This window comes from Aedes albopictus, chromosome 2 (assembly GCF_035046485.1).
Source record: "Aedes albopictus strain Foshan chromosome 2, AalbF5, whole genome shotgun sequence".
Taxonomy (NCBI): Eukaryota; Metazoa; Arthropoda; class Insecta; order Diptera; family Culicidae; genus Aedes; species Aedes albopictus.
In genome coordinates this window covers 497,739,333-497,767,109 of record NC_085137.1, presented here as the reverse complement: position 1 = coordinate 497,767,109, position 27,777 = coordinate 497,739,333, and the positions used below count along the sequence as shown (strand labels likewise).

General features: G+C 39.9%; 3 protein-coding genes and 1 pseudogene across 3 annotated transcripts in view; 3 read left to right on the top strand and 1 right to left on the bottom strand.

The window, feature by feature from the left end:
- The window catches only part of LOC109410275 (uncharacterized), a 140,485-nt gene that overhangs the window by 21,303 nt on the left and 91,405 nt on the right, over nt 1-27,777 (bottom strand). The gene's annotated exons all lie outside the window — the stretch shown is intronic.
- Nucleotides 300-5,157, top strand: LOC109408807 (uncharacterized). The gene is made up of 2 exons (XM_019682195.4): nt 300-559; nt 809-5,157. Exon 2 carries the CDS (start codon nt 819-821, stop codon nt 5,112-5,114), a length of 4,296 nt encoding a protein of 1,431 aa, XP_019537740.3. The 5' UTR covers nt 300-559; nt 809-818; the 3' UTR covers nt 5,115-5,157.
- Nucleotides 19,021-21,362, top strand: LOC134288702 (uncharacterized). The gene is made up of 2 exons (XM_062854336.1): nt 19,021-19,216; nt 19,759-21,362. Exon 2 carries the CDS (start codon nt 19,769-19,771, stop codon nt 21,359-21,361), a length of 1,593 nt encoding a protein of 530 aa, XP_062710320.1. The 5' UTR covers nt 19,021-19,216; nt 19,759-19,768; the 3' UTR covers nt 21,362.
- Nucleotides 22,514-23,334, top strand: LOC134288703 (uncharacterized; annotated as a pseudogene).

Below are 27,777 nucleotides of genomic sequence, written 5' to 3'. Positions count from 1 at the left end.
TCTTGCATTCTAATACAGCAGGCATACCACAATGTTATTTCTACACCAGATACCGAAATATGTCGAAATTTTGAATAGCGCTTACGTCACTTTGCAGAATTACGGCAGAACTCCGTTTTAGTATCTTCATGTCCCACCATTTTTTTTAATCTTGAACCACTGTGAGCAAACACTAAGGTACATACATAGAGATCGAAAGGAGCAAAGCTTCATAGTTCTTCATAGTCTTTACACTACTAGAAGCAACAACCAGCCGGCGTACAAGTGTGTGCGTGTGTTCGCAAACTGTGTGTTGTTTTCTTCCACCTCTCACTTTCTTCGGCCATCAGCTGCCATTTGTAAACATCTACCCGGGTAGGTACCTATACGGGTTCGTTTCTTTTGTACCTAACCCTCGGATGGGTAGGAAGGAGCTTGTCTACCGTACATCAGGAAAAGATACAAAGGAGCAGTTTCTGTCGGACCTCAGAACATTCAAAGTGCAAATCGAAAACCGGTGCTACAAACGATAAGATCCGATTGGGAGTTGGACTGTGCCAAATTTAACAGAATATTGAAGGTATGTATCCAGTGTCACAGAGGAATGTTTTGCGTGTGGGGGATTGTGATGTGTAATGTGATTATCGTGGTTATAAAAACACAAGAGAGAAGTGATGTGTATTGAATTGAAAATGGAGATTCTTCCAACGAACAATAACACATTGAAGGCGAAGATGTGTCGGCACCCTAATAAATTTTGAGTTGTATTTCTACTGAGCAGAATTTTTACCGATAACGCCACTAATTTCTTTTGTTCATTCTTTCGCAGATATACAATCATGATAACGATTCGTGACCACCGGCCCAGATTTTTTCGGGCCATCCACTTCCCATATAATGAAAGAATTATTTGCCACCAAAAAATTGACGCTTCAGTGCAGACAGCGGATCCGGTTGGTTCAACCTTGAAGCAGTGCAAGAAGCTGACAAATACAACCAAAGATCAGTACATCAAGCTGAGGGATTCCGGCGCCAATGGTTTACCGTATTCCGCCAAGTTTGTGTGCGGAGATGCCATTTGGAAGCTGCACGGAGAGGGATGTTTGGTCACCATCGGATCTGACTACGTTGCTCAGGTATTCATCGAGAACATCCCTGAGCTGAACGATGCAACTGATTTTGAAACCTCGAAGGAATTGCTGTTGGCGCATCTGACAACCGTTAATGTGCTGTTCGATCAGCTGATCATCGAAACAACTGACATTGTTGGAGTAATTAAGTCTCTGCTACACGACCTGGCCACCAACTGTGCAACGAATCCAAGTAGTGCGCAATGTTTACTGGAATTTTGGAGAATCTCTAATAAGTATAATTTCAAAATAACAGTCCGATTTTCGGATGAACTCAGCATGAGTGAAATCATACAACATAATCAACTCAAGACAGCTATAAAAGAATACGTCAAAAAGCACGAGAAACTTGAAGAACGAAACCTGTTCCAAAAAGGCAAAGATTGGATTCAAGGCTTCGTAAAAAAGACCAACTTCTTGGAGGAATTCTTAAGAACAGCGATGAAGAATCATATAGCAACTATACTAGAAATGTGCCCATTACAACTTAAACAAAGTGTATTGAAGTTTGAACCGCAACGCAGCTTACTGCTGGGCAGAAATGATGTCAAGTTGTTCGGTGATTTGGAATGTGCCCTAAATGAGAGTGTTTTTAAACAAGTTTTGCCAAAAATTGAAGCGAAATACGTAAAGCGAATCATGGACATCGAACTCACCGAATCCTGTCAAGTTCTTCCACTCGTGAACACTGTTTACTTCCATGTCTGCAAAAGTATGTTGGAAATGGCCAGTCTAGTGCAAACAGAACTAAGTGTAAAAAACCCGTTAGTGTACGAAAACGAATGGAAGTTGACAAACATTGAAAGTAGTGAAGGTGCGACGCTGTTTACTAAAAGTTATGTAACACAACTTCGAATGCTTGTTGAAATTGCAAACCATCTTGAACCAGGAAAACTTACCGTTGGAGAAATTTTCCCCTATGAGTTGCAGATCGACCTTTTCAAGTCTTCGAAGTCCACTCATAGCGGTCTACGAATATGGCTCTGTCTAGTGGATGCAACAATGATGGATATGTTCCAGGGCAATGTTGAGCGAATTGAAGCGTTCTCGGCCGTTCTAGAAATTTTCTTAAATTTTGTGTCATCGAAAGAGTCAAAGAGTGAATCACAAGAATCTGTACGTGTAGTTGCCCACAACACGTTGCAGTTTGTAGCACAAGTCGAACAATCCGGGCTTGGACAAAACACAGTTGACACAGAGATCCTTCAAAAACAGATATCTCTCATGGGACCACAATTGCTCAGCGACTCTTCAACATTCTCTCGGTATCGGGACAGCTTAGATGTGTTCAAAAACTACTGGGAACGCTTCAATGAAGTCCTTCCCAAACTGGCAAACAAATTGGAAGGTGAGCACCTGAAGCCACAGATCGATGAAATCAAAACCAGTCTTTCGAGCATCGTCTCGCAAGTACTAAACAAAAATACGCAGTCCGTAGATGTAATCGAGTTCTTCCGAGCGTTCAACGATCTCTTCACGGACTTGGAAGATTTGTCTTTTGAATGGTACGTACGTATTCCAAACCGGCCAATCAAGAACCGGCTACTACGTAAATGTACAATCAAACGAGTCGAAAACAAACTCAGCTATACTGACAATGAGTGCCACCAGGTCCAAAAAGGTCGGAATGATGAGTTCGCAGGAGCATTTGAAGCAGCAGAAATTCCAAAACACTATCAAGCTGAAGTGGTGAAAACATTGCTGAATTATATCAACGAAGCAGGACAAAAACAAGCATGGATCAATGGACAACAATTGACTAACAAATGTCAGTTAACTGCCTCAGTCCTTTTGATCAATGCCATCAGAAGCTCTCTTCTATACCTCAAGGAACAACCCGACTACATCGACTTTGAAACGTTTCTGAAAGAGACTATACAACCTTTTAGTTGTGTAATCAATGAGAGCAATTCTCTTGAAGATTTCACCAAACGTGTGGAGTTAATCAAAGAATCGTTTTGGTATATCCGCAATCAGAGCTCGATTGGAATTGACAAGGCCTTGCAGCTATTCACGCCACAAAATGAAAATGTCAATGAAGAGCTTTTGAAATCATCTTTCCAGCGATATCATGACCAGTTCTTGAAATACATGGTGGAGAATAGCAAGTTCAACTACACCCAAAAAATTCAAAACATTGTTCAGGATGTTCGTACCAAAGTTAAACCAATTCTCAGCACTAAGTGGGCTTCAGTTTTTAAGCAAACAGTTATTCCGGAAATTCTCGCCGGATTGGGAGCCGTGTGGTCAATCATGATTTCGAAAGATGTGGCCAGTTCTGGAAAGCACCTAAAGCCACACTCGATACAAATTCTCAGCATTTTGAGACTGCTCAGTGTTGATAGGGGTGATATCGGTGTCGAGAAACATCTGGCGCAGATATTGACCGGTCAGGGTAAATCGCTGGTGCTGGGACTGTGCGCTGCTTTACTAGCCTTGTTCAATCACGATGTTGTGGTGGTTTGCTACAGCAAATATTTAGCAAGCCGTGATTTCAACGATTTCAAAGGCTTGTTTCAAAACTTTGCCGTCCATTCCAAAATATATTATCAAACTTTCGGAGATGTGGCGTGGAACGAAATGCATAATCTGTTCGAAAATGCCACCAAATATGTGAGCAAATGTATTGGGATTCCCAATAACAATCGAAAATATACGACTTTTGCTTCAAACTTGAAAAATACGGTACTGCTGATCGATGAGGTAGATGTTTTCTTCATGGACAAATTCTACGGCAGCACTTTCAACCCCTTGTTCCTACCAATAATTCGTGGACTAGGAAAAGTTCAGCAACAAATTTGGAGATTAGTGCTGCAACATAACAGCGACGTAAAACACGAAATTGAAACATTCATGCGACATTCCAATGAACCTGATATTATTAAGCTTAATTCGTTTTTGCAACGACCGAGAAAATATACTTTGATTGATATAGATACAGAAGTTACCGAAATTCTACACACGAATATGTCGTTATTTTCAAACCATCTTGATAAAATGATTAATACAGCAGTAGATATCCATAATCGAGCACCTAATGATGACTGGATTCGCAGCTTCAGACTAGATTCTGATGGTAACATTACGCATAAAGATGAACTCGGCGTATTTAGGCCAAGTGCTTTCAACGGTTACTACAACGCATTCATGTATTTCAAACTACGGAAAAACAACTTCGTACAAAGTTCCAATGGTCTAAACAACTTTGGATACCTGAATTTGAGTATTGCTTCGTATTCATACTCCAGGATCCCGGAAAAGTTCTCATTGATCTTGGGAGTCACCGGTACTCTGAGTGAGTTGACTGCCTACGAGAAAAACGCCATTGAAAACCACTACAATATTTCGCACAGTTCCCTCATGCCTTCATTCTTTGGTAGTTCCAATCTGAAGTTCAACCAAATTCACAATTTCCAATGCCACAAATCCTTGATCGAATGGAGACATGCGATCTTCAGTCGAATCAACGCGGTCATCAACGCTCAGAGGGCCGTGATTGTATTTTTCGATAGCGAAAGTGAAATTGCCGACTTCAGGAAGGATTTTCAATCTCAGCTGGATCGACTGAACGAAATCACCATCAATACAGAGGCCAAAACCCGAGATCGCTACATTGCGGAAGCGGGCCTGAGTCGAACTGTTACCCTGGCGACTCGCGAGATGGGTCGTGGCGTGGACTACAAGTCTTCGTTGTCAGTGGAGAAAAACGGTGGAATCCATGTCATCCAAACGTTCTTCTCGATGGACGTTAAGGAGGAAACGCAAATCAAGGGACGCACGGCTCGAAAGGACAATCGGGGAAGCTATGAGCTGATCGTGTGCCAAACACATCTCGCGTCGCTCAAACTGACAAATTTGGTTGACAGAGTAGATACGATTAGCTATGCACGTCTAGTAAATTCCAGAAATTATCAGACTGACGTGAATAGTTTTGCTAAGATGCTGAAACTCGACAATGCGAATGAAATACACGACAAATCTATTGGATTTTGCAGTAATGTATGATTTTTTCGTGTAATAAGCTCGAAATAAATGTTTGTGAAAATAATGCCACTGTTTTTAATTCTTTCGAAACGTCCCCAGGTGATTCTCATTGAACAAAGTTAAAGACAACGTTCAAGCAAGGATGCTTGCCGTATTGTTGCAGTTCGTTGATTCGTATTTATCGCGAGTTTTCCAACAATGCTACTCATTAAAAAGGTACAAAAATGTACCTAAGAGTGAAGAACAGATGATCAAAACATGATCTTGATTTGATTCATGGAAGAGGTAAATGACCTAAGAACACGGACCTAAGACACGGACATCGTCTTCAGTCACACACAGGCTGTTCAGACTGAACGAAACTTAACACTAGACAACGATCTTGTACCGACTTTTCGAACCCCCTTAGCAGAATAAGTGTAATCACAATGTACCTATTATTTCCACACTATTTTGCTTATAATTTGACAGATACAGTCATAGAACAATCATGGATCACCCACAATTATGAGTCAATTCCATTTGAATAACATGGTTAACTGACTGACTAATAATTGTGACAGAGTGACCCATAATTGTGCAATTACTGTACGCGTATTTCGACTACCACTTGTAATCTTCCTCAACTAGAAAACGGACACAGCACACATTACGAGCACCAGTGGATACGAGGAAGAAAATTTCTTGCGAAAAGTTTCATCACTCGAAGCGGGATTCGAACCCTCACCCCCATACGGATATACGCTTGGTGACGCTGACCGCACAGCCACGAGGCTGCATGCAGAGTTCTATGTACAAAAAAGGCGGCAAGGGAGGGCCCCAGTAATCGGTGAGCAGTTAAAATGGCATTTATTTTGTGCAGCGGCTATTTATTGCACCCATAGAGAACTGACAATGCACCGTAGGAAATGAAAACGCTCCATTAATAATGAAGTCATTTCCCCAGTAGCTCCAGCGGGGTTTCATGTAGGATCCGGAGCGAGAATCTATCCTGGAGATTTTTTTTATCTGTACACGCAAAACAAGAAAAGCTACCAAAAATTGAGATATGCCTTTTCTACCAATTTATGTATTAAAAACGTACAGAAAATGTGATAAATCATAATCCATTCGTTGTATTAAGATGCGCTACACGGTTCCATAGCTTCCATACCACTACACACAAACACCTCCATTCAAACCCGAGAAGTTGAACCGGGTTGCGTCTAAAAATAACTTTCGCTTCGCTGCTGAGCTTCGCGTCCTATTGTCTACATGGAATTTTCCACTTGCAAACAGCAACCTGCTGGATGCGGGCTTTTCAGTGCACAATGGGTCTAGAGTCGTATATACGAAGGCAAAAATGTTTCTGCCAAGTTCTGTCATTTCTTTTTTTTTCATTATTGTGAAATGATTACGGTCAATCAAGTGTGGCTTATCCAAAAATCTGCTGATTAATTATTCTCTATACAATATCAGCATGTTTTACAAAGTTATAGCAAATTTACAAAAATAACACATTCGCTTGATTTGATTATTTGTCTTTATTCAAAAGACTTTCAGCCCTTGGATAAAACATTCGAATCATTAGAACTTTTCGAAATGTTTTCAATAAATTGCAACTTTTTTGCCTTCGGTCATATTTAAGTCGAGTCCAACGATACATGAAGGCCAATACATTAGTCACAAACTTTCAAAATTTAATTTAATTCGGTTCGCTTAGTCCTAAGGTACAGTAATTTGATAAACGGAAGTCAAAAACTAGATATAGATAGAAAGGCTCTAATTTCGAGTAAAGTTGAATAATCAATCAAGCCCAAATTTGCTCCAATTAAATCAAACTCGTTGAGGAACAAGTAATCAAAATTTGAATAGTTTTGGTGGACTTTATAAAAGGATACAACTTGCTTAAAATGTTTTAGGAAATTTTTAAAACTTAGCATATTTAAGTCAAGTCAAAGGTTTTTCAAAGAGCTATATATTAGTCATAAATGTGCAAAATTTTATTTCATTCGGTTCACTCAATCCAGAGATATAGCAGAACACTCAAATATGAAACATTTTACTAGAGTCGCTCCAACTTCATGTAAAACTATCCAATCGAGCTCAAATTTGTTCCATTTATAGCTAATTAGTTGTGCAACTAGCAGATAAAATTTGAGAATATTCCCTACTCATTATAGAAAGTTACAGGTTGCTGAATATATTCGAGATAATAAGTAAAAGATACATGCTTCTACTAATTTGCAACTAACGCCGTCTACTGACAATCCTGAATCCTGAACCAATCAGCTAATCAACTGAAACGCCTTAATGAACCAAACAACATTGCCGAAGAAACCAACTTTCTAAGTAATCAGAGTTCTGAGATATATGGAATATAATAATTAATTTATCGTCAGCGCTACCTAGTGGTGGAATTTTGAATCAAACGGCCCATCACCAGTAAAACCTTGGCTGGCCTAACAACTTTGCCAAGTATACCAAATTTTTAAATAATCATGGTGCTAAGATGTACGGTATGGAAATTTCACCAGTGCTACGTCTTGCTGTCTGTGATATCTGTCATACCAGAGACAAACAGACGTAACACTGATGAAATGTTTATATTATACTAGCTGTCCCGGCAAACTTTGTCTTGCCGTTTTGTGGTTGTTGACAACTGTTGAGCTCAAAATTGCACCGCACTCTAGATTGGTTTCATTTGGATCGTGTTGATTTCCTTCCCAGCTCATGTAAAATCAATATTTCATCAATATTTTTACTTTTCAAGTGGATTTTCGTAACTTTTTCTACTTATAAACACAACCACCACGAATAGGAACCGAACCGTGCAAGAGTCATGCTGATCGGTTCACCCGTTCTTGAGTTTTGTTGCCTCAAACGAACTTCAAACTCATTTTTATATATATAGATATCTCATCATCCTGGTTACTTAGAGAGTTGGTGTTTTCGGCAATATTATTTGGCTGGTCAAGAACTAACAAATGATGAGCCGTTTGATTCAAAATTCCACCACAAGGCAGCGCTAGTGAGCAAATAAATATTATATTCCATATATCTCAGGACTCAGATCACTTAGAAAGTTGATGTTTTCGGCGATGTTGTTAGGTTGGTTACGGCCGCTCAGTTGATTAGCTGATTGGTTCAAGGTTCTGTCAGTAGGCGGCGCTAGCTAAAAAACAATTGAAGCATGCAACTTTTATTTATTATTTCAAATATATTCAGAAAGCTGTAACTTTTTCAAAACTGCACCAAATATTCTCAAATTTTTCCTGCCAGTTGCACAACTAGTAAGCTATAAACGGTACAAATTTGGGCTCGATTGGATAACTTTACATAAAATTGGAGCAACTCTAATAAAGTAGTTCATATTTGAGTGTTCTTCGTTTAATTGCTATATCTCTGGATCAAGTGAACCGAATGAAATGCGACATTGCTCAATTATGACTACATAGCTCTTTGAAAAACCTTTGACTTGACTTAGACACGTTCAAAGAAAACAAACTTACAGCTTGTTGATTACTTCACGAAAAAATATCAATCATTTGAATGATTTTGCAAATGTGTAACTAGCGCCGCCTAGTGGACCATTAACTGTAAGCCCTTGACTCACTTAACAACGTTGTCAAAGGCACCAACTTTCTAAGTGGTGAGAGTCCTGAGATATATGAAATTTAGAATTTGCCGTTTATTGGTGGAATTTCTAATTAAACGATCCATCACCATCCATCATGGCATCGCAAATAAAATTATTAGAAAGCAGATTTTTGAATCAGTTTAACCAGACGAACCACCCTGTGGTACCTTCAGGTCTTCTACTAGGGAAGTTCCAGAAATTCTTCCGGAAAATCTCGCTGGATTTTTTTTTTTCTAAAGATCCCTTCGGTGATTCCTCCAGAAATTTCTTCAAGGATTTATTCAGGACTTCCTCCAGAGTTTCTTCCACAAATTCCACAGAGGATTTCTCCAAGAACTGCTATTGACCTTTCTTCATGTATTCCAGCTGGAATTCTTCAAGCAATCTCCATCAGGACTCCTTCAGAAATACTTCTAGGGAATTCTCCTGGCATACTTATTTGCTGCAATACTTTCGGAAATCCTCCTGAGATTCCTCCTGCGATTCCATCAGGGATTCCTTCAGTATACTTCTACCGATTCTTTTAAGGAGAACTGTAGGCATTCCTCCAGGCATTTGTTAGAGGAACTACTTTTAGGATATCCCCGGCATTCCTGATTCTAGGATTTCTCTAGAAATTTCTTCTATGATACCTCCTGGAATTCTAAGACTACTACATGGATAACTGTGGAACTTTAGAAATTATGCTACGGATTCTTCAAGAGCTTTCTCCTAGCTTTGGCTGGGATCTTTCCAGGCAAACTTCCTGGAATTCTTGCAGAAATCTCTTTGATTGTTCTACCACGGATTTCTCCAAGGACTCATCCAGGAATTCCTTCAGAGATTTTATCCAAAGATTCCTCCAGAAATTCCTGCAGAAACTACTTTTGGCCTTCCTCCAAGGATACCTCAAACAACTTTTCCAGTGGTTCTTCTAGCAATTCCTCCAGGAATTCTCACTAGAATACGTCCAGAAATTGTTCTAGTGATTCCTATACGAATTTACCCTAGCATTGTGGCTGGAATTCTTCCGGGAAATCTTCCTGAGATTCCTTCAGAAATTCCTCCTGCGATTCGTTATAAATTCTTCCAAAATACCTTTACCGGTTCTTGCAGGGACTTCTCTAGGTATTCCAAGGTTTTTTTCTTTTGATACTCCCGGGCATTTTCTGTATAGTTTCCTCCAGCAATCCCTCCTAGTATTTATGCAGAGTTTTCTACAATAATACATCCCAGAATCCTTCTGAGATTTTTCCTGTGATTTCTTCAGAATTTTTTTCCAAGATATCTTTTCCAAGGATTCTCTCATAAGCTTCTCATGCTCTTCCTCCAGGAATTTCAGCTGGATTTCTCAGGCTATTCCTGCTGTGATTCTTTCAGCAATTCCTTCTAGGACTCCACCAGAAATTCTTACTGAAATACCTCCCGAAATTCTTCTAGGGATTCTTCTAAGAATTTCTCCAGGGATTCCTCTGAATACTAGCTAGGATTATTCAAGGCAATCTTCATAAGAGCCTTGCTTTTCGTGTTTCCACCTGGAAATCCTAAAAAAAAAATTTCCTAGGATTTTTCCAAATATTCATCATTTGATTCCTCCAGTAACCCCTCTTGACTTTCATCCAGGAATCTCCTCCAGAAATTCTTATTGTGATACCTGCAGGAATCCCTCTGGGGATTTCTTCTGGCATTCTTGCTGGGATTCTTCTAGGCAATTTTTCTTGGATACTTTCAGAAATGCTTTTGATTCTTCCAGGGATTTTTCGTAAGACTCATTCAGGAGATCCTCTAGAGTTTTTATTCATGGATTACTCTAGAAATTAATCATGATATTACTCCTGGAACTCCTCTTGGCCTTCTTCTAGGAATTCCAGTTATATTAAAATAAATCTCTAGAGGATTCCCTAAACAAATATCGGGAATAGTTGGAATTTCCAGAGAAATCGTTGGAGGTATTACTAGAAAAAAATTCTAGTGAAATCCTATAAGGATGTACGGGAACATCTTGTTATTAATTAGAAGGCACATAATAATGCTAATTGTCTAATTGAGAGACCCACGACTCCGTGTTCGCTAGACCGCAGTATGGCCATTTCTTTGCTAGTTTCATCAGCATGTTTTTTTATTTCTGCGGTAGTTTCATTGGAATTTAATTTATTTGATTTCTTTGGATTTTATTTTATAATTTCAATGACTTTTCTTCTAAAATATTTTTAGATTTTTTTGCAGTTTTTTTTCATATTTTTCAGGCAATTTTATCGTGATTACTTTGGCAGTTATTAATGATTTAATTCTATTTATTGTTAATTAAGAGAAAATATTCCACTTTACGGAAGATTGAAAAGCTACCGCATCTGTCAGACTGATGATTTTCACCAATGTATCATCAAGCAGTCCAAGGATACCTTGGATCGAGCCTTGGATACGACGCCGATGATCATTGTTTGTTGTTTCTTTTCGGAACATTTCACTTTGCAAGCATGCTTTGATTTGACCAAACTTTTCAATGATACGATCATTTTCATGGCTGCGGTAGGACTTTGACAGCTGCGGTAGAACTCGGCGGCTACCGCAGAGTGGAAAATTTTCTAAAAATCCGCAATATATCTATCGCTTCCAAAATATGCTAAATTGGAAATTCAGAAATTCTAAACTGGGCTTGCTTGAAGAAAATCCTATGAAATTCACGAAAATCTTCCCGACAAATTCCCTAATAAATTACTAGAAAAATTTCCATCAAAATTACCTACCTTAGAACTTTCAAAGTAGTTGCAATGGAATTTATATAAGAATTACCAGTGATATTACTGAAGAAAATATTAAGGCTTTTTTTTTTTCAAAAATAGGCTAAATCCAATCTCAAAATAAATTGCCGAAATGCATTCTACAAAAATTTTCAAAAACATTCACAAAAAAATGTTCGAAGAAATTCTCAAAGAATTTTCCGAAACCATCAAAGAAATTCCTGAATATAATTTTGAAAGAATTCCAAAAGTAATTGTCGTAGTATCACCGTGACAGAATTTTTAAAGATCCACTTATGTTTTTTTTTCAAATAAATTCTCGAAGGAAATCTTTAAGAAATTTGCCGAATCAATTTCCAAAGGAATTACCGAAGAAGTTCTCAAAGTAATAATCGAAGATTCCAAAATTTCCAAGGAAACTGCCCTATAAAATTCCCAAATAAATTTTCAATGCAAGTAATCTCGGAATTGCCGAAGGTATTCCAAAACTGTCTGCTGCAAGAATACCTTAAATAATTACTGTAGAAATCTAGAAGATTTTTTTAAGAATTTTTAATAAAATTGTAGAAGCGATTTATAGAAGTATTTCAGAAGAAGTTTTCGAAGGAATTGGCGAAGGAATACCGAATAGCATAGATTATGAATGTCCAAAAAAGACGAAAATCCCAAAACAAGTAGAATGATTTGCCGAAGACATTTCCAAAAAATTGTGAGGAAGTTCCCAGAGTCATTGTCGAATGAATTACCAAAGGCTCTACTAAAAAAAATCTAAAAAGAAAATATCAATAGAATTGCTGACATTACCAAACAATGCTTGAAAGACTACTAAAAAATTGGAGAAGGAATTCCCGAGAAAACATTTCAGAGGATTTGCCAATGAAATTAAAGCCAAAATAAACTCGTAATGGAATTGACGAAGAAATTTTCAAAGTTTTTGCCGATAAAATTTTCAAAAGATGCGTGAAAACTGTTTAGTATCTATTTCTAAACATATTATCAAATACATTCTTAAATAAATTGCCGAAGGGTATCCAAAGATATTACCGAAGAAATTTGCCAAATCCAAAGGAATTACTGAGAGATTTGCAAAAGAAGTCTTAATTGAGATAAATTGCAAAACAATTTCCAAAATACAAATTCCATGTGTTATACGCAATCAAGAAATCAAGTATCCAAACATCATATCAGTACAACGGTTTGGATTTTCCAAAAAAAGCTGTTCTTTAAAATATAGCGCGTTTAAATTTCCGTTCTATTTTTTTTCCGCGACGCAGTATATCATTATACCAAGAAATTGAGGGTGGATCGGTATTTTTCTGAAACTGGCACCCCCTAGGCACCCCCTAGGAAAAAACCCTAGATACGCCAATGAAGCTACCCCATAGTGATTGACGGATAAGATAATGATTTTTTTTACATTACTTAGTCGATAAGTTTACCAAACTTTCATCGTACGGCTAAGCTCACTATTAGCTACCCTAACTGCGAGCAGGCTCATCAGACTTATCGCACTTACCATCTGAGAGAGAGGTAAAGCATAATTTCCATACTTGTATTTATGGCATAAAACTAGCAAACTGTTTCAACAGTGTAGCTGAACAATAAATAAAGAGTAAAAAAAAATCCGCTTAAACGATCTTTGGTATACATACATATGTATACATTATCTCGATAATCTAAATATAGGGGAGCAAACTACATAGCTTTCATTATTATGAGAAAAAAAAAGTTTAATGTCATCGTGATGCAAGTAACCACGTTTGACGGTACAGGAGTTATTATATAAAAAGAGCTCGAAATCAGCTATAACTGCGTTTTGAAAGCAACATTGTTCCCGAGAGGGAAACCAGGTTTTTAGAGCGGCTCAAGTTTTTTTGTAGCAACGCTTAAACTGAAATTTATTTACAAAAGAATTCAATTAACACAATTGACAACACAAACTTAATAACTACCAACTTACAATTAAGTGGTTTCCTCTGCCACGACTTCTTTTATCCGATTTACAAATGTGATTGGATTGAACTAAGGGCCGCTACCCTAATTGAAATATGTTGCTTGGATGCTGTTGTGGGGTCATAAATATGTTTGATTATCAGTCCAAATTCACACACTATTTCACTTCTGCGACTACTTACATAAGGATCCACCGGCACGGTAAGTTTTTTGGTAATTTTCCTTATTTTAGGAATCACCAGACCGGTGTGCGGCTAAGGAGAAATATCCCGGTAAGTATACATATAGTTTTCACTGACTATCTTTCTCTCCAGGTTCTACTTACGAAATCAATGATTATTAAACACAGCACTGCGACTTTGGCAACTTCCAACTACTTTCGACTCCAACTAATAATCACATTCGAAATAAACAAGATAAATCTACAGCTTCAAAACTACTTCGACTGTTTCTAATGCGATGGCGAAACTGCCCTTTTTTCCTTGTTTATTTATCGCTTGTTCTACCAGTTTATCACCCAATTTCGTCCCTCTTTACTCTACCACTACCAGCGCGCGAGAACTGTCATGCTGCACTTATGCTGCCGCTAGACTGGTTCATTTTTTAGACCGGCCCAGAAAACTTACTTTATGCGGCGTCGCAACACCCCAGCCCGTAACATCCGACATTTCCGGATTTACCTTACCTCTAGCGCCGCATGGTTCATCACACCTCGTCTCTACACCTTACCATCTGCCGTCCGCAGGTTTGTCGGACTCGCCCATCTGAGCCCTCGATCACCCTCGATGACGCCCCTTTTCCAAGACATTCGGGTTTTCCCGTCGACCATGAACACAGAATCGCCCTCTTGAAGCGGTTGCTGATCGTCGAACCATTTCGACCGCTGGTTGGCCATCGGAAGGTACTTCGACGTTAGTGCTTCGGTTTCGATGATGCCAGCCGTTTCCACTTCCTGGCAACAGATCTCGTCCGACAACTTGCGCCCCTCATCGAGCGCACGCATCGCCCAACTCTTCTTCCTACGGCGATCGATATTGACTTCATCCGGTCCTGCTCCATTCGCGACGAGTCTTCTCGTCAGTCGCTTTTCCTCGTACAGGTGCGGCATCAATTCGCCGCGGTGCCTCGTCGAAAACGCTGGTCCCCACTTGGACCCCACATCGCTCCCAGGACTCTCTCCATCATCTGCAAGATACCACGGTTCAAATGCTCCGGTGTCGCCGGCTTCGCCTCTTCTAGGCTCCGTAGGGTTTCCAGCGAGTTGCCGTTTCGAATTTCGAACCCGCCTATTTTGTTGATGGACCTGTCCTTCTGCCTTCAGAACCAGCACCGCCATGTTCGTGGTGGTTCTTCCGGGTCTGTCCGGATGAGGAAACGTGGTAACTTCTTGTCCTCGGTCCTTCGACAGCAATCCGGTTTCGCAGCGATCGCCGACGAGTTGGGTGGTTTGCTCTCGTATTTCCCGGGCCTGTTTCTTCTCTACGGCTCCCCACGGAATTGCCATCACCGATTCTTCCAACGCATAGTGGCTCTTGAGTAGCTCGGGCGGCAGACCCACGTTTGTTATCTGCCGGTGGTAACCGAGATAGTTGTCGGCCGTCGGCGAGGTTTCCTGTCGCGGCCCATACACCGTCCATCCTAGTTTGGTTCGAACCGCAATCGGTTCCACGGGCGTACCCACCTTTGCTTCTATCGGCGCAAACGCGTGGATGTTGTTTACCCCTATCAGCAACTGCGGCTGTCCGTCGTACGATTCGATGGGCAGCCCTCGCATGTGCTCGTACTGTGCTGCAAGCTCCTCCAAATCCAACTTTTGATGTGGCAGCATCAACTTGTCTACCGTGTGCACTGTGTGTAACAGCATTTTGCCGCCGGCTGCAGCGCCTGTTCCCGACGCCCAAAGACTCATTCTTCGGGAATCTTCCTCTCTCGACGTGTTTCCCGTCCACTGGATGGTCAATCGCTCTTGTACTCCGACCGCGCCCAGACGGTCGGCGAGCTTTTTCTCCACCAGCGTGACGGAAGCACCTTCGTCCAGGAACGCCAGCACTGACACCGTTTTTCCACCGTAGTGCAGCTGCACCGGAACGATCCGGAACAATACCGTGCAGTTTGTCCGGATGTGTGCACTCAGCCCGACCGTATTTTCGACCGGATGCATGAGCGGGTTGGGTCCAGCCTCATCCAAACCCTCCTCTTCGGATTGGGAATCTGCTTCGGACGGCGGCGGTGGATTGAACTCCACGAAGTCCACGTCAACGTTAGCTTCGCAGGCGTCTGCCACGATGTCCATCAGGAAATCCGTCAGCGTCCGCAACGTTGTTTCCCCTCGACCTCGCCGGTAATGGACCCACTCACGCTTTTCCCGATCCGGCAGCTTGGCAACCAGCGACTTTATCAGCAGCGGATTGACGAGGTGTTGCCGTAGATCCGCTGCCTCCAGATGGCCGCAGAGTTGCTCCACCGTGTTTCCGAATGGAACAAAACTTCTCAGATTGTCCGGCCTCGGGGGTTCCAGCCGGTTCACCTTGTCTAGCAGGCATTGAAGGAGTTGTTCCGGGCGGCCGAAGTGCCGGCGCAGCTTCTCGATGACCTGCGGGATGGTTTCGGGGAGTAGCAACTGCCCGGACACCAGCTCAAGAGCGTCGCCTTCCAGGGCTTCCTGTAGTCGCATCAAGTTCTCGTGGTTCATGTAGCCGCAGACATCGTTGGACACTTTGTAGGCCGCGTAGAACAATGGCCACTGCGCTGGTTTGCCGGAGAATTTTGGGAGTTTGTAAGTTAATCCCATCCTCGCGGCCAGCTGGGCCTTCGTCGGTCCGGTCTGCTGCTTCCCCAGCCCGTTTTGGCTGACACTTACCACTTTCTTGCACGTCTTCCTCGGAACACTTTTCCCCGCCCTGGCTTCCATGGAAGAATCCGAACTCTGGGTTGACAGATCGGAATCGTCGGAGTTTTCGTCGTCCTCGTCTTCTTCGTCGGTGCTCTCGTAGTCTCGCGTGCGCTTCTTCACGTTCGCCTTTCTCAGCTTCAACACGTTTGGGTTGACTTTGCCGGAAGGACCCGCTCGCGAAACGTCCTTGACCACTTTCGGCGCCGGCTTCGACTTTTGACTCGAAAGTTCCGCTAGCTCCTCATCCATGGCCGCCATTTGCATCTCAAAGGACGGTTCTCTGTTCGCCTTCAGCCGCTGAATCTGCTCCTTCTTCTTCTGGAGCATCTCCACTCGCCATGCCCTTTGTTCTTCTTCTTCTTCAGCGCGCATCTGCAGCTCCAACTCCGTCTTTCGCTGCTCGAACGCGCGGTGCATCTCCCTTTCCCTTTTCTGCAGCTGCAGTTCCGCCTCCATCTCCTCATACTGGCGCTTCTGCTTCTCCTCTAGCGCTCGCACCTTCGCTTCCACGCTAGACGAAGCTAGGCGAGAGCTGACGCTGGATTTGTCAGACTCGTTGCCGTTTTTCCGGGAGCGAGTCTGCTTCTTGGCGTCCTTCTGCTTCTGCCGGTACTCCTGGGCCTTCTCCTGGCAGGCCTTGCTTTGGCAGTACCACTTCTTCGGCAGTTTGCCCTCCTCGATGCCCACGCAACGGATGTGGAACCATTCCGCGCATCCGTCACAGCCGACCATCACTTCGTCGCGCGTAGACGGGCCACATATGGCGCACGGAGTCGCCGTCAGGTCCATGATGGTTTGGTCGTGGGTGGATTCTGCATCGGAAGCCATCTTGCTGCAGGTTTTCACTCCTCACTTGACACAACTTCGGGGAAGTCACTTCGCGGGTGTCACTTAATTTTTAAGAATGTTCCCGAGAGGGAAACCAGGTTTTTAGAGCGGCTCAAGTTTTTTTGTAGCAACGCTTAAACTGAAATTTATTTACAAAAGAATTCAATTAACACAATTGACAACACAAACTTAATAACTACCAACTTACAATTAAGTGGTTTCCTCTGCCACGACTTCTTTTATCCGATTTACAAATGTGATTGGATTGAACTAAGGGCCGCTACCCTAATTGAAATATGTTGCTTGGATGCTGTTGTGGGGTCATAAATATGTTTGATTATCAGTCCAAATTCACACACTATTTCACTTCTGCGACTACTTACATAAGGATCCACCGGCACGGTAAGTTTTTTGGTAATTTTCCTTATTTTAGGAATCACCAGACCGGTGTGCGGCTAAGGAGAAATATCCCGGTAAGTATACATATAGTTTTCACTGACTATCTTTCTCTCCAGGTTCTACTTACGAAATCAATGATTATTAAACACAGCACTGCGACTTTGGCAACTTCCAACTACTTTCGACTCCAACTAATAATCACATTCGAAATAAACAAGATAAATCTACAGCTTCAAAACTACTTCGACTGTTTCTAATGCGATGGCGAAACTGCCCTTTTTTCCTTGTTTATTTATCGCTTGTTCTACCAGTTTATCACCCAATTTCGTCCCTCTTTACTCTACCACTACCAGCGCGCGAGAACTGTCATGCTGCACTTATGCTGCCGCTAGACTGGTTCATTTTTTAGACCGGCCCAGAAAACTTACTTTATGCGGCGTCGCAACAAACATGTTGAAAAGCCGTTCATCAAACTAAAACGATATTAGGGGTACTCACTAAACATATTAGGGGGATTCACTTAACAGCATAAACTGATTAAACTGATTAAATGTCGTGATCACCAAGGCAATCTTTGATTATTTCATTCGCAAAATCATGAAACATTTCAAATAAGCAGAAAATCATGGCTTACGCAGCAATTTAGTCTGTTTAGTGAGTACCCCTATTAAATTGCTGCGTAAGGCATGATTTGCTGCTTATTTGAAATGTTTCCTGATTTTGCGAATGAAATAATCAATGCCTTGGTGATCGCAACGTTTAATCAGTTTAATCAGTTTACGCTGGTAAGTGCAACCCCCCAACCCCCCCCCCCCCCCCTCCATAAGTTTTCTTTTTGTTTAGCTATATAATGTGAAAACAAATGCGATTTTTTCCCCCGGATTACTCAATGACAATCATATATCGTTGGGGTATAGAACATTTTTCTTCTGCATGTTTCTACTCCTTCTTGCAGTTTCGATCCCAAGCTGCCTTCGTAAACAAACTCCAGCCGTGGTAGATCTGCTGAGCTTGCTTTTGCAGCGAACGGGTATGAAATAAGATCTCCTACAGGGGATAAACAAAATGATCAAGACAGGCAAAATTTTCACTTTGCAAAAAATGTTCAACTAGCTCTAACTTTTCGAAAAGTGCATCGAATATAGTCGAATTTTTACTGTAAGTTCATCAACTATTTAGTTGTGTATCAGTGGTCAAAATTTAAAAAGATCGAACTATTTTACACGAAGTTATAAAGATTCTTGAAAAAGGTATAATTATCCAATAGCCAACTTTGAGCTGTAATACCTCCGTATTCAATGAACCGAATGCAATGAAATTTTGTCCATTAATGACTTATATAACGAGCTATGAAAAGCCTTTCACATAACTTAAAACTCTTAACAAGTAAGAAAATGATAATAATTAGATCATTTATTCTAATAAAACACCAAATACACAACTAGTTGATGAACTTACAGTAAAAATTTGAGTATATTCGATGCACTTTTTAAAAAGTTACAGCTAGTTGAACTTTTTTTGCAAAGTGAAAATTTTGCCTGTCCCGATCATTTTGTCTATCCCCTGTACCTAACATCACAAAAAAGATGTAGACCTCGGCTGAATGCATCAAGTATCGCCTCAGGTCCTCAGCATATTCAAAGAGTGCAAATCGAAAACCAGTAGTGTTACAGTGTGTTTATCAACGGTTGGACATAGAAGGATACTAAAGGTATGTATTCAGTTTCTTGAAGGTACGTGGTTACTACCATGATCTAACAAGATGAGTTGCAGTGCGTCTTGCAATTTTAAATACAGAAGCTGATTTCGAAACATACAATAACGTGTTGAGAAAGATGATTTGCTGATTACCTAGAGAACGGTGATTTACCATTTCGGCGATTGCAAGCTGTTTGAAATCCGTCATCTTATCGACACATTTTAAATTATATGTCGAACCACAGGTGAAGAAAGCAATTCAATAGAAAATACGATCCACAATTGAAATTCCTAAATATAACAATTTGACACCTAAGCGTCACGTTTAGGAAGTGTGACAAGCAATGTAATAATGTAATGGTCGGCATTAAGTCAGACCGGATCATCTGTTTTTTCAACGATTTCGCCAAATTTTCTGCAAGCACTTGGAATTTCAAATCTCTGGCATTATTTTCAGAAATACTATTATTCTTTTATGTAATGACACATCTGCATCTAAATAATTCAGGTTTAACGAATTCCTCCTCCTGACTGTTCTTTTTCATTCTTTCGTAGATAGCCAATCATGATAACGAATCGCGACAACCGTCCAAGATTTTTTCGGGCCATCCACAATCCGTATAGTGAACGATACATCCGCAACTCAAAAAATGATGCTTCAGTGCAGACAACTGATCCGATTAGTTCACCTTTGATCCGGTACAAGAAACTGACAAATACAACCAAAGACCAGTACATCGAGCTGAGAGACTCCAGTGCTAATGGTTTACCGTATTCCGCCAAACTTTTGTGGGAAGATGCCATTTGGAAGCTACACGGAGAGGAATGTTTGGTCACCATCGGAACTGACTACGTTGCTCAGGTATTCATCGAGAACATCCCTGAGCTGAACGACGCAAGTGATTTTGAAACCTCGAAAGAGTTGCTGTTGGCGCATCTGAAAACCGTCAATGTGCTGTTCGATCAGCTGATCAAGGAAACAACTGACACTGTTAGGATAATTAAATCTCTGCTACATGACCTAGCCACCGACTGTGCAACGTATCCAAATAGTGTAAAATGTTTACTGGAATTTTGGAGAATCGCTAATAAGTACAATTTCTTAATATCTGTCAGGTTTTCGGAAGAACTTGACTTGAGTGAAGTCATACAACATAACCAACTAAAGACAGCTATAAAAGAATACGTTAAAAAACATCAGAAACTGCAAGAACGAAATCTATGCCAAAACGACAAGAATTGGATTCAAGGCTTCTCAAAAAAGAACAACTTCTTGGAGGAATTTTTAAAATCCGCAATCAAGAATCATACAGTAGCTGTACTAGAAATATGCCCATTACAACTTAAACAAAGTATATCGATATTGAAACCGCCACGTAGCTTGCTGCTGGGCCGAAATGATGTCAAACTGTTCAGTGATTTAGAATGTGTCCTAAATGAAAGTGTTTTCAAAGAGGTGTTGCCAAAAATTCAAGCGAAATTCATTAAACAGGTCAATAACATCAAACTCACCGAATGCTATCAATTTCATCCTCTCGTAAACACTGTTTACTTCCACGTCTGCAAAAGTTTGTTGGAAATGGCTAATCTTGTCCAAACAGAATTCGGTGTCCAAAGAGCGTTGATGTACGGAAACAAATGGATGGTAATGAAAATTAACAATAGAGGAGGTGAGACGTTGTTTACTAAAAGTTACGTAACTCAGCTTCGAATGCTTGTCAAAATTTCAAACCATCTTGAACCAGGAAAACTCACCGTTAGTGAAAATTTCCCCTATGAGTTGCAAATTAAACTCTTCAAGTCTTCAGAATCCATTCACAACGATCTACGTATATGGGTCTGTTTAGTAGATGCAACATTGGTAGATATGTTCCAAGCAAATAGTGAGCGAATCGAAGCGTTCTCGGCTGTGCTGGAAATTTTCTTAAATTTTGTGTCATCTAAAGAATCAAGAAGCGAATCCCAGGCATATGTACGCGTGGTTGCCCACAACACGTTGGAGTTTATAGCACAGGTCGAACAAGCTGGGCTTGGAAACAACACAGTAGACACGGAGATGCTTCAAAAACAAATAGCTCTCATGGGACCAGAATTTCTCAGCGACTCCTCGGCATTCTCTCGGTATCGAGACATATTCTACCGCAATTCTGCAAAGTGACGTAAGTGATAGTTTTGGCCCATTTTTTGGTTATTATGCATAAAACTCTTACTCATCCTCTAAGTTTCTCTCCATAGATGATAGATTACGACTAGATCTTGCATTATAATACAGCAGGAATACCACAGTGCTATTTTTTCACGTCACTTTGCAGAATTACGGCAGTATTGGATGTGTTCAAAAACTACTGGCAACGCTTCAATGAAGTTCTTCAAAAACTGACAAACAAATTGGAAGGCGACCATCTGAAGCCACAGGTCGACGAGATCAGAACCAGTCTTACGAATATCGTCTCACAAGTATTGAACAAAAATGCGCAGTCCGAAAATGTGATCGAATTCTTCCGAGCATACAACGATCTCTTCACGGACTTGGAAGATTTGTCTTTTGAATGGTATGTGCACAGACAAACAGACGTAACACTTGCGAAATTTCCATCGACCACGATTTTAACGATCATTTTAAATTTTCATAGTTGTGGCTTTCACAACCAGAGGCGCGCGCATCGTTTTTCTATGTGTTTGACGTTTCACACTAGCGCCTTCTGTTGACGATATTGAACACAATGATTCGTGCAACTTTTCCACCAGGTGATGTTAGTGTGAACTGGTTGATGGATTTCCATGGAAATCGTTCAAGGTGTTACGTCTGTTTGTTTGTGGTTTGTCTGTAGTACCCAAACCGGGCAATTAAGGAACAGCTACTGCAAAAAACGATCATCAAGAGAATCGAGAACAAACGTTCAACATAACGTTCCCACAATAGCTGAAGTATTAAACATCAAAAGCATTTGTTCAACTTATGTAGACCACAATATTCAGCTTTCGGAAACTGTGGAACATAAGCTTTTCAACGCGTAGAAAAAAGTTCTTCTTCAGCTTACATTAAAACTAGTAAGGGCAAATCGAACAAACAAAAATTTCTGACGTATGTTAAGTTATAATTAAATTGCTGTTCACATACGTGCCAAATGTTGCATTTTATTTACAATGTAAATAGCATTATTTCAGCGTATTATTTTGCATTTGGTTTTCTTCAGCTACGAATGTTATAAACCAGCAATAGTTCGACATGCATGCTTATTTATGACTTCGAATTGTTCCTTGACTTAATTCACTTTTGCAACGATCGAGACAGTATACTTTGATTGACATGAACAAAGAAGCTGCAGAAGTTCAACATACGAATATATCATTATTTTCAGAGCATCTAGAGTAAATTATTAAAACTGCAAAAGCTGTACATAAACTGGCGCTCAACAATGATTTGATTGGCAGCTTCAGACTAGATTCTGATGGTGACATTGGCGTATTTAGGCTAACTACTTTAATGTATTTCAAACTACGAGAAAACAACTTCGTACAAAGCTCTAATGGTGTGATCAACTTTGGATATCTTTTATTGAGAATTGCTTCATATTCATACTCCAAGATCCCGGAAAAAATCCCATTTATCTTGGGAGTCACCGGTACTCTGAGAAAATTGACCGCCTTCGAGAAAGACGCCATTGAAAACCATTACAATATTTCGCGCAGTTCCCACATACCTTCATTCTTCGGTAGTTCCAATCTCAAATTCAACCCGATTCCCGATTTTCAATGCCCCAAACCTCTAATCAAATGGAGACATGCGATCTTTAGTCGAATCAACGCGATCGTCAACGCTCGGCTGTGATTGTATATTTCGATAGCGAAAGTGAAATTGCTGACTTCAGGAAGGATTTTCAATCACAGCTGGATCGACTGAATGAAATTACCATAAATACAGAGGGCAGAGTCCGAGATCGTTACATTGCGGAAGCGGGCCTGAGTCGGACTGTTACCTTGGCGACTCGTGAGATGGGACGCGGCGTGGAGTACAAGTCCTCGTTGTCAGTGGAGAAAAACGGTGGAATCCATGTCATCCAAACGTTCTTTTCAATGGACGTTAATCAGTTTAATCAGTTTACACTGTTTAGTGAATCCCCTTATTAATTTTCACTCTGATGATTCACGGCTACGCAGTAGCACCCTTTAAAAAAATAGTTATTTATGCAACAATTTGCAACATGATGATTTTTTAAGCACGCGTCGTACATTTATACAACGAGGCTTGCCGAGTTGGATAAATATGACGAGTGCTGAAAAAATCGAGTATTGCAACGAGTTTCATATAACATTTTTTGCAATTATAAAAATTCTCATTGAATTGGATCATTTCTAGCTGTAGAGCACGCTTAAGGCGAAACTGGATCCATTTCCTCACTTTTTGGTTTTTGATTTTTTATTAAATAACGAAGCGATATTTTCAAAATCGGTTTTCGTGCACATGTAGAGTATGGATCAGGGTATCTTCTGAATTTTTACGCGAGAGAAAATGTTTTTCGTTTTTGCAGAAACCATTTTTGAACAAAATTCCACTAAAAAATGGTTTCTGCAAAAACGAAAAACATTTTCTACAGCGTAAAAAAATCAGAAGATACCCTGATCCATACTCTACATGTTCACGAAAACCGATTTTAAAAATATTGCTTCGTTATTTAATAAAAAATCAAAAACCAAAAAATTGAGGAAATGCTTCCAGTTTCGCCTTAAGGAGAAAACGCAAATCAAGGGACGCACGGCTCGAAAAGACAATCGGGAAAGCTATGAGCTAATCGTGTGCCACACACATCTCACGTTGCTTTAGCTGACAACTTAACCCTCTAATAGTCAAATTTTTTATTTCGATCTAAATATCATTTTTCGTTATCTAAAATCGATTTAAACATGTTTTGGAAGATGATTCTTTTTAATTCTCGATTTCGTGAACTTCAGTTTTTGATTTTTCTAATTTTTATTTTTGAACATCCCCACACTTCTATATTTTTCCTGGAAGCCAATTTGGGAAACGGATTTTTTGAGATGAAAACATTTTGAGATTTTTGATTATTGTTGAAATATTTTTATTTTTTTTTTCACAGAAAATTTTGTTTTCCGTGTAATTTTAAGGAAAATAATTTTTGAGTGTATTCGATTCCCTTAAACTATTAAACAAGGATAGAATGATTTGGGAAAATTTTAAAATATGTTAATTGTAGCGATTCAATATAAAATAAACAATGACTTCTAAAAGGTGACTAAAACATCAATTTTTCAATGATTTTTAAAAAATGTAAATACGCTTGAAAATACACCAAAAACCATTTTGAGATATACAGAACAGTCCTAAATATCAGCCAAAAATATAAAAAAAATATTTTCCACGAAACAAAAATTACAAAAATGCTTAAACTATACCCCGTCTAAAGGCGGGATTGGGTATTAGAGGGTTAATTTGATAGATTTGATACGATTAGCTATGCACGGTTATTGGAATCCAGAAAGAGCCAGGAAACTAAACAGTACTTTTAAGGTTGAAGGATTCGTCATTAACATAATCGTCATCATTGAAAACTCGAAAGCAGTTTTCTCGTTCAAAACTGAAAATTTCACTGTGAAAATGTATTCACTGTATAGCAGATGCAAAATGGAGTACAGTAAATACATTTTCAAAGCAAACAAAAAAGTTTTGAGCGAGAAATCTGCTTTTGAGTTTTCAATGATGACGACTATGTCAATGATGAATTCTTCAACCTTAAGATGCAGAAAGTCAAGGAAGCGAATGAAATGCACAAAAAATCCATTAGGGGGACTCACTAAATAGATTAATTTGCTGCGTAAGCCATGATTTTCTGCTTATTTGAAATGTTTCATGATTTTGCGAATGAAATAATCGAAGATTGCCTTGGTGATCGCGACGTTTAATCAGTTTAATCAGTTTACACTGTTTAGTGAATCCCCTTATTAATTTTCACTCTGATGATTCACGGCTACGCAGTAGCACCCTTTAAAAAAATAGTTATTTATGCAACAATTTGCAACATGATGATTTTTTAAGCACGCGTCGTACATTTATACAACGAGGCTTGCCGAGTTGGATAAATATGACGAGTGCTGAAAAAATCGAGTATTGCAACGAGTTTCATATAACATTTTTTGCAATTATAAAAATTCTCATTGAATTGGATCATTTCTAGCTGTAGAGCACGCTTAAGAGCCATGTTACAAGAGATACCACGTGTGAGCATCAATGATGCGCTGGAGCACGTTTTTCAATCAGGTAGGCTGTACCACAGTTGGTTGTCAGAAATTTTCGGGCAGTTGGAAATAAGTGCCACAAACCTTCCTGAAACATGTCGGATTTTCCGGGAGTAGGTCAACGAGAAAAGTTTCCTCTGTTGCTCGATGGACACAGAAGTAGCAGGGGAATCTGGTCCCGGAGAAATGGTCCCTTAGAAAAGTGGTACTTTTCGGCACTCTTAAGTGTGTCGAAAAGTAGTACTTTTCGGCATACTTATTTGAGTATTTAAATAGGACATTATAATATAGTGTTGTTCTCGCGTGTGAAAAGTTAGCTATTTTGCAACTAAATTGCAAAAAAATGTTTTGATTCACTTGACGTTTCGACACGGAGATAGTGCCTTCATCGGGAGAAAATAAATAGTAATGTTTTTGATAAAATGCTTTGTCTAACCGTAACTGTAAATTTTTGGTTATACATAAATAAGAATATATTATTTCGCCATGTAATTCACAAAAATTAAATGCTTGAAAAATATAGCCATTGTGTAAAAAACCCTTCGAAAGATAAAACACGTCTCCGGTCAGAACTTGTAACTCCAAAAGAAACTCCCTAGAACGTTCCCCGTTATTACATACTCATATGTAATAATGTTATTTATTATCAATCCTCCGATTCGTTTTCAATCAGCAGTTCTCAGAGAGCTACTTATTGTGTGGTTTCTTGATGACTAACGCCATAGCTTACTCCAGCGCCAAGCTTACAGAGAAGCTTTGTCGATATTTGGTTATGTTAATTCAGTTTTACCACAATTTTATTTTAAACGTCCATGTCTAGTTATTTCCGTCATTGTCATATATCACAGGTGTTCCCAAATGTTACATCTATATATATAAAAATGAGTTTGAAGTCCCTTTGAGGCAACAAAACTCACGAACGGCTGAACCGATCGAGATGACTCTTGCAGGGTTTGATTCGTATTCATGGTGGCTGTGTTTATATGTAAAAAAAGTTACGAAAAACAACTTCAAAGAAGAGAAATTGTAAAATTACTGAAATTATTATGAGCGGGGAAGAAATTCAAAACGATCACAATAAAACAAATCTAGAGTGCGGTGCCAAAATGACTCCCCAGCAGTTGTCAAACAATCACAATCAGAATGGCAGTACAACGTCTGCCGGGACAGCTAGTCCTTCATAATTTTCCAATACATCCGTATTGACCTCATCACCAACACTAGGAAGGCCTACCTCTACCTCCACCCCCCCCATCATATACTTTATCTTAGTAGCAGAGTAAAATAGTAAGAGTCAATCTGAGTCAATGAGCGCTCTCTCTCTCTTCCTGGCGTAACGTCCTCACTGGGACAAAGCCTGCTTCTCAGTTTAGTGTTCTATGAGCACTTCCACAGTTTTTAACTGAGAGCTTCCTCTGCCAATGACCATTTTGCATGCGTATATCGTGTGGCAGGCACGAAGATACTCTATGCCCAAGGAAGTCAAGGAAATTTCCTTTACGAAAAGATCCTGGACCGACCGGGAATCGGACCCGTCACCCTCAGCATTGTCATGCTGAATACCCGTGCGTTTACCGCCTCGGCTATATGGGCCCTCAATGAGCGCAATTAACATGAATTTTCAAAATCCTACACTGAGGGATCAACATAAAATTCATTATGGTGAATGAATTTTCTCGCAACTGATGATAATCTGCCAAAATTACTGGGTAGCTCAGCAAGTTGAATAAACAATGCTGGTAGTCCGCAATTCGTATTGTTGAATGCATTCGATACACAAAAAAATAGCAAAGTTTGCTGATTAGCAGTGTTGGTGGCTCCACTTGGGAAACTGAACCCATCTTCGGTATAGTACACATAAGCGCTATTTGTTTTGTTTTGTTAGGAGTGCATCATAAAAAAAAGAACGGAAACAATTAGTGTCTAAGTCGTCTGTTTCTTGGATAGGATAAACATGGGGTGCTCATACCCTACTTGAGATTCTCAAGCCGAAACTAAAAAAAAATGCTTAGCTCATTTCGAAGAAGAGCGCTTCCAAGCAACAGCATCAAAATTAAGGAATTTTTTTAATTCATGATTTACTATTAAACTGAAACTTTGCACAGTTTTTCAGTTCCATCTAAATCGCCATTTTTTGATATCAGTTTTTTATTTTGAATCACGACTAACTTTTCAAAAGGGTGTATGTGAAAATGGTTCAAAAATATTCAAAAATCTGCACAGCAAAAATGGTTCGTTCGATTGCTATGAATTTTTTAGCAGAGTTAGATAACTAAATGGTGATTCCTAAGAAAATATACACAGTGAAAAAAAATCTTT